Source organism: Molothrus ater, chromosome 1 (assembly GCF_012460135.2).
Source record: "Molothrus ater isolate BHLD 08-10-18 breed brown headed cowbird chromosome 1, BPBGC_Mater_1.1, whole genome shotgun sequence".
Taxonomy (NCBI): domain Eukaryota; kingdom Metazoa; phylum Chordata; class Aves; order Passeriformes; family Icteridae; genus Molothrus; species Molothrus ater.
Window position 1 is genome coordinate 42,655,975 of NC_050478.2, and position 12,968 is coordinate 42,668,942.

Here is a 12,968-nt window from a genome sequence, read left to right on the forward strand (position 1 = left end):
CAGCATGTAGGAAACTTCGGAGTTTGATTAAATACTGTAATTATGTCTCATTTTAGAAGTAGGGAGTATTTCTCTTGGCCATAAAATATTTTGAAGTGATTAAACATAAACTGCAGCTAACATATATAAAGGACTGTTTTTAGGTATTGAGAGACGTATCAGCCAACACGTATATTTTGACAAAGTATCTCTTTTAAAATAAGTCACTGCTCTAAATAAAGATCAATATATCCTTTTTCTAATGTTATCTAGAGAAATTGCCAAAAAATTAAATTTAAGTAGAAGGTGATGTGTTTTTAATGTCACATTTTGTAATTCAGTTGTAGCTCTCTTTGTTCACTTTGTGTTAGGAGAGCATTAAGCTTGTTAAGTGGAAAAGCTGAGTAAGAATATTGAAAATGTGTTTCTTCTGAGCTAAGGGTAAAGAAAATTTTGATGGGCAGTTTACATGTTCATGGAAGACATTTAGTCAGGGTAGCTGTTAAGTTAGATGATATTCTGCATCTGAACTTTTGCTCAAGTACTAAACCCAAATATTTTTATTTGCAGTTCAACTTCTTAAATTGTTTTGCATCTCTATTCTACATTGCCTTTGTGATGTTTGATATGAAGCTTTTGAGGCAGGTGAGTTCCAAAAACATCTTAAGAATGTTGGTGAATCTAGGAAGATAAAGGATTGATTAAAACAGACTTCAATATTTATTCTAAAACATAAGCTTGGCAATTAATATATTTCACCTATATTTTCTTAGAAATCCAGCTTCCATGTTTCAGTTCCCCTAACATTATTACAGAATCATAGCAGAGTAGAGTAATTCTTTCTCTCTTTTTTTTGAGGAACTGTTTTCAAATAAATTTGATTATTCTCTCACACAGATGAGACTGGGAAATTTTCATTTCCTCTCTATTTCCTTTTATGTTAGAAGATGTTCTTCTCTGTAGTGTTCTTAATGAGAGACTCTTGAGGATAGGGTTGTGATTAAGTTCGACTACAGTGAGGATCTGAGAAGAAATAAAAGCAAAAATGATTTGTAGTCAGTATTTTAAATCAACTTTCACACTCCAATGCATGAAAATTTGGTATAAGGAAAATATTTTTGCTCTGAACATAATGAGCAGTACAACAAGAACTTCAGCTCAAGAGCTCTGTTACTCTGAAGTGATCTCTAGCAAAACACTTTACATACCTATACCAGACATAATATTTGTGACATTTTCTCTACTTTCAGGTAAAATCAAGAAATGAGAAGCATAGAAAAAAAAAGTCTGTCTTTAGTTCTGTGTGTCATTAGCATATATTAAATATGCATTGCCCTTCATTGTACTTGGTGTACTGTTTTCAAGATACAACCAGATACACAAAATATTTAGACTGCTAACTCCTAATTAGTCCTTCTCAGCACAAAACAAAGGATGGGAGCTAGATCATCTACACTTTTTGTATGCTATTCCTAGGTTTGTTAGGCTGGTTTTTTTTTCATAGTACAGTAACGTAGAGTGTTACTTGAGCTCACAGAATTGCAAATGATCATAGTTTCATCACAATTATATTAATTTTAATTTCTTTTTTTCTAACTTAAGAGCTTGGCCACTTTGCTGATAACTTCACAGATCCTCAACCAATTTGCAGAATCCTTGCTTCCTTACTGGCTCCAGAAGAGATACAACAGGAGGATGAGGAAACGCATGTGCTCCACAAAGACTGATATGGACCTGTCATTAGCTGAACAGGTCAACATGGAAAAAGAAATGGGAACCTATTTGGTATGTTGTAGTACTTAAAAGAGTTAAAACTTTTCTGGGCTGCAGTTCACAGAGGCATGAGCCAAGGCAAACAAGAATATTTTTGGCTTTTTGGCGTGGCAGCTTATTTCCAGCTTCATCAGCTTTGCTGGTAGCTGTTTATGCAGCTGTGTGTTATCCTGGATCAGGAAGTGGATACAGTGCAGGATCCTAGTAACACCAGAATGAAGGGGAAGGAATGAATAGCTCTGTCTGGAGCTACCTAACCCCATGCCACTGGAAAGAAGTATTTGTAATACGCCCTTATCCCCAAGGGTAACCCAAAGACTACCAGGATGAGTAGGCTGGCACAGGGAAGAGGGAACTTATTTCTGTTTTGGTTTGATTTTGCAGTGGTATTAGTTTAAATGGGCAGTTAAAGTAGGGCCTACGAGAGAGGGCTTAGGTCTGAATGGGGCCAGAAACAGAAGACAGAAGAAACCAGCTTTTCAAAACAAAATTCCTGTTGGATGCTCTAGCCTCTTGAAACCACAGCTTTGATATTCCCTGTCTTCTTGGTTCTGTTCTTGACCACCTCCTACCCAGTATAATTTTTAATTGTATTTAGCAGATTCTATGCAATTCATTACTTAAAATTCTAAAGGAATTTACGCAGTGGACGTCAACGGGTATGTTAAGGCCTCACAGACTGGCTAACAACTTGATCAGATGCTGCAAGCACAGTCACAAGAGTTTTAGTACTGTATGATTTTTGCTTTTACAGAATAAGAAGTACATGTAGATAGTGTACTTTTCGTGTAAAAGGTAGATGTTAGCAGTTTGAAAATTTGGTAGTAACACCATATCAGATTCTTCCTGCTTGAAGTGTCGTGATGTGGGAAAAGGAGAAAGAACTATCACCTTCACAATTTAAAAAACTGTACAAATGTGCTCCTGTGTGAAGATTGGAGGGAGATAGAGTTAGACAGCCTGTCTTGCAGTGCAGAACCCAGCAGAAGTCCCTGTCTTAGTGTCTGAGCTGGTAAATCAGCACAGTCCAGCACTGCACCTGCACATCGGCCAGCACAGCTCCCAGAGTTATGTGTCAGCATCAAGCCTGACCAAGTAAGCTCTGCTCTTAGACCTGAGCTGACTCCTGATTCTCAGCTGTCACTGAGCCAGTGACAAAGCCAATGTGGTGTCTCTGAGTGACATTGCCCAGTGCTTCTTGTGCAGAGTTGGATCAAATGAATCTGCACCTGTTGTACTGTTGTACCCTGAATAGTTTTTCACGGGTACCCAAGAGGTCAGTTGTAGGGAGTTAGGATTTTGCCTTGGATGTGTCCACTGCTAGCCTCAGGTTCAGTTCCAAATACTGTGTATTCGAAGCCTTAATTTTATACTCAATTTAAAGATTATTGTTTTGCTGTGCTTGTGAATAAACTATATTAGACCGCGGATTTGTTTGCAAGCAGTGAGCTGTCAGCAGGCAAAAATATTTCTAAAATTAAAACTGTCACAAGGGGGAAGCATTTGACTGTTTAGTAACTGCTGAGTCTTGACAGAATTCTGTGTTTCAGGCTCTTTTGTTTTGATTCCTCCTTTCACATACTCTTCAGCATTTAATTCTCTATTCTTTTTGTCCTCATTCTCACTTACTTTTCAAATATCCAGTCCTTAACCCTGTTTAAGATGTAAAAACATCCTGCAATAATTTTTTAATTATTATGTTTCTAATTTCTGCTTCACTCCTCTAGTTAATTTTCTCCCTTAATTTATTCCTTGCTTTTGTTTCCTTGATGTCATAGCTGATGTTCTGGCTGCCACTGGCACAGTTAGAAATTTCTTTAACATTGTCTCAGACTCCTGTTTTCCTACGCAGAGTTTCATAAATTGAGTAGGAGAAAAAGAAATACTTATTTACCTCATACTCTGCTGTTCTAAAAGCCAGTATGTATTGGGCAAGGAAATGAGAAGAGTGAAAAAGCAGTGGGAATACTGTAAAGTTACCAGAAGGAGGAGCACAAAGGAAAGCTCTCTCTCTGCCTGCAGTGATTGTCTGAGAAAATGATAGCAGTAGCAGATGTGTGGCTGCCATTCCAGTGGACATTCCTGCAAATGTCCCTAAAGAAGGCCTTAGTAAAATTTAGAGCTTGTACAAAATGTTTCTGAGGAAAAAGTCTAAATGGCTTTAAAATTTAGGTAGCTGTTCATAGTCTGGCCTGCAGACTGGTTTGTGAGACTGAACTATGCTGTGGAACTCCAAAATGACCTCAAATGAGAAATACAATTAATGAGTACCCCGTGTTGATTTGTGAGCTTGCAGACTTCAACTGCCCCTCTCTGTTTCCTAGGAGAAAAAAGCACTAGGTGTTGGAGAGGGCAGTCAGTTTAACAGCTATGATGGGCAAAAAAGAGTAGATAACCATGTGTCTGATACCTGGAGCCAAAACCACTTTCATGTGGTTCTTGCAATAATTTCAGTTACTGTCAAGTCTTCATAATTTCAGTTTTGAGAGAGAGGACAATACATGTGTCTGTGTAACCTAGATCCTACTTTATATTTGTGGTATTTCACCATCCTTTGTTTATGAACACTTTTTCTTTAAAAGGGGTTTGTTTGGTTCTTTGATAAAAAAATTGCTGCAATCATAGCAAACTGTTATTAATACTACAAAACTAATATGCAAATAAATATATGTTCACCTACATGTGAGTACTTAATCAGCATTTAAGTACCCACATTCTTGGTTCGAAGATCAGGGGATAAACCTATTGTGATTTGCTAAATAGGTTTTCTTGTTTGCACTAATTGTTCCTTTCAGATGTCAGTGCTGCCTTGTAGATTTCAATCTTCAAGTGGTCCACTAATTCTGTCCTACCATTTTGAAATAGGCAAATCTTTTCTGGTATTTCTGCTTGTTTATCTATCAGCCTACCATTCTGGTTAGGTCTTTCATGACAGTCTGAAATGCTAGGACTTTTATTGCCCCAGTGCTCTCAGGAGGTGTTCTGCCAGTTGAAATGCATGGTGCTGTTTTCTATTCCTCACTGTTCCTTCTGTTACTGCTTAACTGAGATGCTCAGAAACCTGCATAGGCTGAATGTGTTTATGTAGTTACTTCATGTGATAAGGATAGGAAGTGTGGCTTGCATAAAATGCATTAGGCAAAAGGAAAAACCTGGGCCTCCCCTTATGAGAAGTTTTTAGTGATTGAATAACTCCAAATTAATTGGATTTTTAAAAAATTCTTCTTCTCATCTATTATCAGCAGTCATTTCCAAACAACTGATTTGGGACGAGGAAACATATTTACAACTGTAGTGCTATTTCTGTGTTTTGTCATAATTTTTTGTAGGTTAAAGTTGTTCTTATGTTTCCTCTGTTTTTCAGGGTACTTTTGATGATTACCTGGAGTTGTTCCTACAGTTTGGCTATGTGAGTCTTTTCTCTTGTGTTTATCCACTGGCAGCTGTTTTTGCAGTGTTAAACAACATCACAGAGATATACTCTGATGCCTTAAAGATGTGCAGAGTTTACAAGCGTCCATTTGCAGAACCCACAGCAAATATTGGTGTTTGGCAGGTAATTTTTGTGTCTTTTTTTTTTTTCTATTCATTTGTTTAAAAGAGGTTTCAGCACCAGTATGAAAGCTTTGTGTTTGTCCCATGAGCCACTTCAAAGTTCAGTAGGTACTTTGTTCTCTTCAATGCCTTGGAATATCATCTGTTCAACTGTATATCACAGTGATATTTTTTGGTATGATTTTTGACCACATGCCTTTTAGCTGCCTTGGAAAAAAAAGCAAATTTTTTCTTTAGTTCTTGTGTATGTATTGTACTTCTATTGCAACTTCAACAAAGCAAAGCTTCCAGCTACTGTCCAGTATTCTTTACAGGCAGTGTATTTTAGAAATGGTAGCTTCTGATGCTATCTCAGAAGTGTGGAGCACAGCAGGAGTTTCAAAAGAAATGGAAGAATAGATAAGTAGTTGGATTCCTAAGCCAGGCTTGTGGCCTATGCACCCATGGTTACTGGTGCTCAAGCTGACTAATTTGAAAATAACCTGGATCTGTGAGCAGGAGCTGGAACTTTCTGCACAGCCTGAACACTGTAGTCCATCTAAACAATTTCATGGTAATACTACTGGGTTAAGCATTTTCTGTCCTCACTTGTTTGTCCATGCAGTCATGCTGCCACCAGCTATTTTGGGGCCTGTGGAGAGTGCTGCATCAGTGACCTGATCCTGAGCAGAGTTTTCTGGAGTGACTAAATTGCACCCAGAAACTTTAGCACTCCATAATAGCAGGGAATATGATAAGGTTGGGGGACCTTTCTAGAGATTATTCATATTCTAGTTTTATTTAACAGGTTTTCTAATGTTATGTAATGGACATAAAGGGCACAGTGAGCTAATGGATTATTCAGTTTGGAGGGGTTGTAAATGTTATCAAATGAAGCAAGTAAGAGGTGAGAAATGAAAATCCTGAAACCTCAAGTAAAACATTGAGTAAAAACATGCAAACCTAGGATTCTGAGCAATGTTCATTAGACACATGAATAGGTATTAATGAAGGGGACTTAGAAGTGAAGTCTTTTAATAATATGCCATTAAAATATGTGAATTATAATCTGATTGCATTTTAACATGGGATGTACTTTCTCAGTCCAGGTCTATGCTGCCAACATCTTAATGCCATAGCTGCATTGACCAATTCTGTAACCACCAGAATAATCAGGCTGTGGTCATAAGACACAAATATAGCTGCAGATGTATTAATAGCTTTTTTTTTTTAGCTTTTTTTTTTTTTTTTTTTTTTTTGCTAGAATAGTTTGTTTCAATCAAGGGAGTCGGCTGAAAAATTATAACATTACTACAGTACTGTAATTTTGTTTCATGGTGTCATTTTTTCAACTGATGGCAGAAATGAATGTGCTTTGTGAATTAAAAATAACTAACTTTTCAAGTAATCCATTTCATATGGGGAATAAGAGCATTTGCTGAAAGATTTCTGTTACAGGAATACTGGAACTATTTTATCAGGTGAGCTGAGTCACTAGCTTCTTGTCAAGGAGAAAGTTATTTCTGCTAATTCATTGTGACAGTCACTACAATTCTGTGTCAGTCTTTCTCATTTCAGACAGGACCTTGGAATAAGTAACCTTGGAATAAGTACTGCAAATGCAATTGTTAAGCTGTATTAATATTTTCAGGCATTTTGTGGGAGCTCTCTACGTAAGGGCTTCTTAGGCTTGTGCTATTGCATGTGTTTAAATGTAAATCTGTCAACAAATCTTAAGTGGTTGTGGTTTTAAAAAGGCATTCTGAATCTTTTCCTCTTAACATTCAGACAGAACCCCCAAAGCCAGTGTTAGCACTACTAGTTCCTCTTAGAATTTTGCACTTTTTCCTTTATCCTGGAATAAGTTTGTTTAGGAGTACAACTGTCAGTGAGTGCTTGCTGTTTCATGTGTTCAGGTTACAGCCTTGCTGTGGTCTTGTCAAGCTGATGAGGTCTGGACTGCTTGCAAAACAAGTCCTCTGCCATAGAATTCAGAGGATAACAGAAAATAATTTAAACTAATGGGTCTTCTGAGGCTTTAATGAAGAGAGAGGTATCATGCAGAGCAATTTGGGGACTAGTAAGCAAGAGGTAATGGTCATAACTGTAAATATGTTTTTGTTTTATTTCAGCTGGCCTTTGAAACTATGAGTGTGATATCAGTTGTTACTAATTGTATATTGATTGGAATGTCTCCAGAAGTGGATGCCCTTTTCCCAGACTCAAAAATGGACCTTGTTCTGACTGTGGCATTGGTAGAGGTAAGTCTGCCTTCAAAAATGCATGTTGTAGCAAATAACCCAAACACCAGTGGAAATGATAGCAGGAATTAGACTTTACCTCACATCTTATATTAGAAGGAAATTAAAATTTCCCTATCAAAGAAGTGTTTCAAAGTCTTTCTTTTTGATTTCTTTCTCTTCTGTGTTTTCATTTACTGTGAATGCTGTTCCCATACTTTCCCAAGCATTCCCAAGATACTGAGCATTTGTTGCTTCATGTACTTTAAGTATTTAGTAGTGCTATTTCAAGAAGCAAAATAATCACATTTTTGTGAACTGTTTATTTCTCTGCTTGGGTTGTGACCCGAGCATATCTTAAAAAGACTTCCTACATAATCTTTATGGATGTATCCTGTAGGGCTTATCTGAAACAACTATGTGTCATGACTGTAAATATTTGTGATTGTAACAGCATTTGGGTTTAATCTTTTCCTAATTCCGTGTAGTAAGCACATCAGTGTCATTCCTTTTCAGACATGGAGGGATGACTGTGGGTATTTTACAGAACTGATATTGCAGGACTTTGCCCTTATAAATCTTTCCTTCAGGGCTTTCTTGTATTGCATTACTTTAACTTTTTCCATTATTCTATTTTAGCTTTTAGAAACTGCATTACTTTTGTCATGGCAAAAGGTCTGGGTTTTGTATGTGTAGTTACAAAAGTGCATCATCTTACAGAGGTGCATCAGGAGCATTTATTTCTTATTTGTTCATTTTACAGGTATTAAGTGTTATGCAATGAATTATGAGCTTGCTTTGAGTTTTATTTTCCAAGCTTTAAGGTTTGCAGAGTTAGCTGTAAATATAAGTCATGTCAGCTGGTTTGCTGGAATTTACAGGCAGCCTGATGCACTCTTCTATTATGCACATGTGGACATTTACATTGACCTCAGTGAGGTGTAGTTTTAATATAAAACTAATTTAGCAACTCAAATGTAATGATATAGCTCATTACTGGACAACATATATAGAGAGGTGATATTTTGAAAACTGGATGAGTAAATGTAAGCAGTATGGATTTCTGACAGCTCAGAGATGGGGCTGTTTTTGACTTTGCTTGCTGTGTGCTAGACTTTTATCTGTTTAAATATGAAGCTGGCTATTTGATCTCTAGGCAGACCTCTGTTTCTTGGTAGAACAAAGGATAATACCAGCATTTTTCTCTAAATTTAAATTCTGTTTATATGCAACCCTTTAGGGAGCATGAATTACAGCACAATAACTAGGTAGCTCTAAGAACTCCTCAACATTGTATCTCAAATTATCTATAAATACTGTGGAAAGGGAGATTCAGAAAACAAAGGGAAGAAAGTTTGGACAGAAGAGGTGAATTAGTACTGAGGAGAGGAGAGGGGAAAAATGGTGTCTTATATAGAGAAGCACCTTTAGTGAAGACCACCAATCTATAATTATGGTATGAAGAGGCTGTTGGAGGCTAATACTGGCTGAGCCAGAGGAAATTAAAGGTATTAATTTGGTTAAAGAAAAGTTAAGTTTGCTCTAATTATTCTGTTTAATTTAAAAATCCAAAACAACCAAACAACAAGCCATAATGCAGTGGTCAGAAAAGATCTATTAAAAAAGTTTTAATCAAAAGTATCCACTATGCCTGATGATTTAAAATATGCCAGTCTCTGATTTTTTTTTTTTTTTGATGGTTGTTTTTCTGTTAGTACCAGCTATTTATTGAAATTTTTGTATTTTGTATTCTCTCTGAGAAAACAGAGAGAATACAAAACCAACATGTGAGTCTTACAGTATGTTTCTGGAGCATAACGAGCCATGTGGGTTCTTTGGAATGTTGTTGGTTGGTTATAAACAGTTTCAAAACTACTCAATGTGAAATGTAAGACTTTTGCTATCTCCTTAAGGGCATTCTTTTTGTACATTTTAAACAGTATTTAACATCTTCACAGGTGTGGGGTTTGGGGGTTTTTTGCTGGTTTTAGTTTTTAAAAGAGATCTCGGTTTTTTAAAGAGAGCTCAAGTTATACAATATTGCAAAAAGTTTCATAACACAAATTTTGAACTTTCTAGAGTCAAAAAGAGTTCTCCGAAGTGAAACACATTTTATACAGAAATTTAATTTTAAAAAACTCTATGAAAATGAGCACAGCAAACATGAGTTTTATTTCTGTTGAAAATCATTTCAATTGTGTTGGCAGTTCAACCTATTCTTAGTTACAGATTTATTTTTTTTTTTATCAGAAGTTCTGTTATACATATTTCAGGTTAAAACATTGATTACAAAATGTTCAAAGAAAGGAGGATTACTGGATGCTGTGGGGCTATGAGCAGCAGTATAGATTAATATCAGTTTCAAGAGATGAGGATGTTTTTGCTTTTGTTTCCTGTGAATTTATTCCCATCTTACCTGTGGCACTGGGACTTTCTTTTACCTGGTGCTGATGAAACAGATCAGGGAATTGGTGTGGGAAAAGCTGTCTGACCCCGTCCACTAGGGAGCAGGGCAGGAGCAGCAGTGTGTGGGACACACACAGCACTGCTGTGGTGGGTTTGTGCTGGATTAAATTTGCAGGACTTCTACACCACAGAGCCTTTCTACTTTAAGTCTCACTTAATCTATAGAAAGATCTCTGAACTATGAAAGGAACACAAATCTCATGTATTGGCAGTATTCTCATGCACCTTTCTCTATTTATGAATAAACTCTGCATTTCAGTTGTAAAAAAATATTCAGGAACAGAATATACTACATTAAACTTTTAGGACAAACCTGATGCATCTAAAGTATGTCAGTGTCAACTTAGAAAAAAATTCAGATGTGTCAGGGTGTTGATAGGAAAGTATTTTAGATCACCTAGCAGAGATTCAGAAAAACATGATACAGGTGAGTTATTTTATTTTCTGATGTTTACTGCAGGTGAAGATGAACATTTTACTGTGTGTTTGTGCTATTTTGACAGCATCTTGGCAGGCAGTTTGAAAATGTTAAGAGAGAAATTTCTTTGAATTGGCTATGGGTATTTTCACATGTTCTATTGATGGGGTAACCTACTTAAATCTTAGCTGTCTTTAAGTATTTTAATAAGTTCATAGTAACTGAGACTACAGTTGAGTATTTATGTATCTGTTTGATGCAAAACTAAACAGAAAACACTGTTGCTGTCAAAGCCAAGCACAGGTATTATTGATGTCCTGATTTTTTTGTCCTTTTTTTTTAATGCTAGTGCTATTTAATAATGCTAATACTCTTCAAATGGAAACAGCCTATATGGCAACATTTAACACCAAACTACTGAAGTAACAAAGAATTGTGTGTGTGATATTCTTGTAAGCATTCAGTACCCAGCCCCTACTGATTTATGTGAAATATTTTTTCCCATTAACAGCTCTTTACTCTGATGCTATCTACATTTTTGGTGGGAATATTCTATTGTGTAAGCAAAGTAAATGTTAATTAGAATACCACAGGATAAAATATTACCAATTTCAAAATAATGGCAAACATTAAAATAATAAAATATAATAATAATTTTTAAAGTATTAAACCAGTAATTTTTTTTGAACAGTTGACCTATTTTCATCAATTCAACATCTGCTTCCATGGCAACGTGATTTGAACCAGGAGCAGAATGATGAAACTCCCCTCTTTTTCTTATGGATGGATGCTAACTGAGTGCAGCCAGTGCAGTTTTCAAACAAAAAGGAGTACCTGAATGCCCTTAAAGCAGGAAATAATATATCCTTATGAACTTTATTTTAAAACAGTTGTATCACATTGTGTGTTTAGTTTTTCAGAGTTCACCATAGACACATAATTCTGTTGTGAATTCAGGTGCAAATTAGGACATTCCAAGCACGTGTCTGTGCTTGTGTGAAACTGTTCCAGATCACTTCTGACTGCCTACACTGATTCGAACCACAAAAAAGGAAATAACTCTGAAGAAACTTGGTGCATAGCTAGGGAAGTAGGTTAAAACAAGTGTAACTCTAATTCTGCAGTGCTTTAAAAATCTGTCTTGCAAAAATTGTTGACAAAGAGTTTTGTTCCTGATGACTGTTTCTTTTTAATGTGGACTCTGATAAATTTAAGGAATGCAAATTAAATCAGTGTCAGGACTACTCTAAGAGTTGAGTTCAAGAAATCAGTTCTACTCTTAAGTACAACTCTTAAACAGTCATTTTTCCTTCTAACAGTACATCAGTAGTGGTGTTTTGAAGCAGTAGCTGTGAAGTACAGCTCTTCATGAATGTGTCCTTGCCTTGAAAATCAACTCATGTATCCAGCCCCAAAGTGTAGTAAACTAATGGAAAGCTTTTTTGCAGAAGTGCACTTAGCCTGGATGTTCTACATCACATGAGGGATTTGGTAATTAGCTTGGAAATACTAAATAGTAATGAAAGTCCTTCTTGATAATGGTAATATAAAACCTGACATTACCATCTAGAAACGATTTTGGGAAGAATGTAATCAGCTGTGCTGCAGAAATGAGGACCTTTGCACAGGGACATGGGTGGTGTATTTGTAGTAAACATGGCTTACACAGTTGGTCTGTGTTGATTTAATTTCATGGTGTCCTCATAAGGACATATATCTTTATCAGCATAATAGAAAAACCTGTATTGAAAAGTCAGTTCTGGAAGAAGTATAGGGTAGAATAAAGGAAGTCATCCTTTCTTGAGCTTTGGTTTTTCTGAGTGAGAAGGAGCTGATGGTTCACTTGTAAGAGGCTGGAAAGCAGGAATCGTAGTGTGCCAGTAAGGCTGATCAAAAGTCAAAGTGATTGAGATTGGCATACAACTTTTCTTCAGAATTCCATTTTATTAAGTGTATTTTTTCATCAAAGGCTTCCTCGTATAGATTAGAAGCTCTTTGAGCTTCTGCTGAACAATCTTGATGTAGTAGTCTCAACACTCAGTCAGCTCAACAGTAAGCTTGACAGTTGTTTCTGAAATGGTGTGCCAGAGAAACTGGGAAAAACTACCAGAGTCAGTTTGAATTCTAGTAGATGACAAGGTGTATTTATCATCTAGTTCTAGGCATCACTGTACTTTGCATTCTCCACAAACTTGAAAATCAGTAAACATTGCATCCTGAGTGCAGTTGAAGATCTTTTGAATCCACTTTCTGAGCAAAAGCAAATTTAGGTCGATTGTTATGTCAAAATTAAAGTATTTCCTCTTTTTTTCCCCTTTAAAAATTCTTAAATGTTTTGCTACAGATTTCAGCGCAATCTGTTTTCTCCCAGTGAAGCTGGGTAATTTTGTTTTTTACAAAACAGTTCTGGTTGAATTATTTCCTGGCAGTAAAGTACATGACTCCATTCTGGCCAGGTGGAAGTGAGGCACGGTCCTGCATGGTGTAGCGTGCTGCATGTGTGGAGCAAACAGCTTTGTTCATCTAGAACTCATGAATCTGGGATTTAGAACATATGC

At 36.4% G+C, this 12,968-nt stretch overlaps 1 protein-coding gene across 2 annotated transcripts in view; it reads left to right on the forward strand.

Moving 5' to 3' along the window:
• Positions 1 to 12,968, forward strand: part of ANO10 (anoctamin 10) — a 122,048-nt gene that overhangs the window by 13,570 nt on the left and 95,510 nt on the right. For both annotated transcript variants that reach the window (XM_036378987.1, XM_054517176.1), the window contains 4 exons: positions 550 to 624; positions 1,582 to 1,764; positions 5,117 to 5,308; positions 7,419 to 7,547. In XM_036378987.1, coding sequence (XP_036234880.1) covers positions 550 to 624; positions 1,582 to 1,764; positions 5,117 to 5,308; positions 7,419 to 7,547 — 579 coding nt within the window. The remainder of the gene's footprint in view (positions 1 to 549; positions 625 to 1,581; positions 1,765 to 5,116; positions 5,309 to 7,418; positions 7,548 to 12,968) is intronic.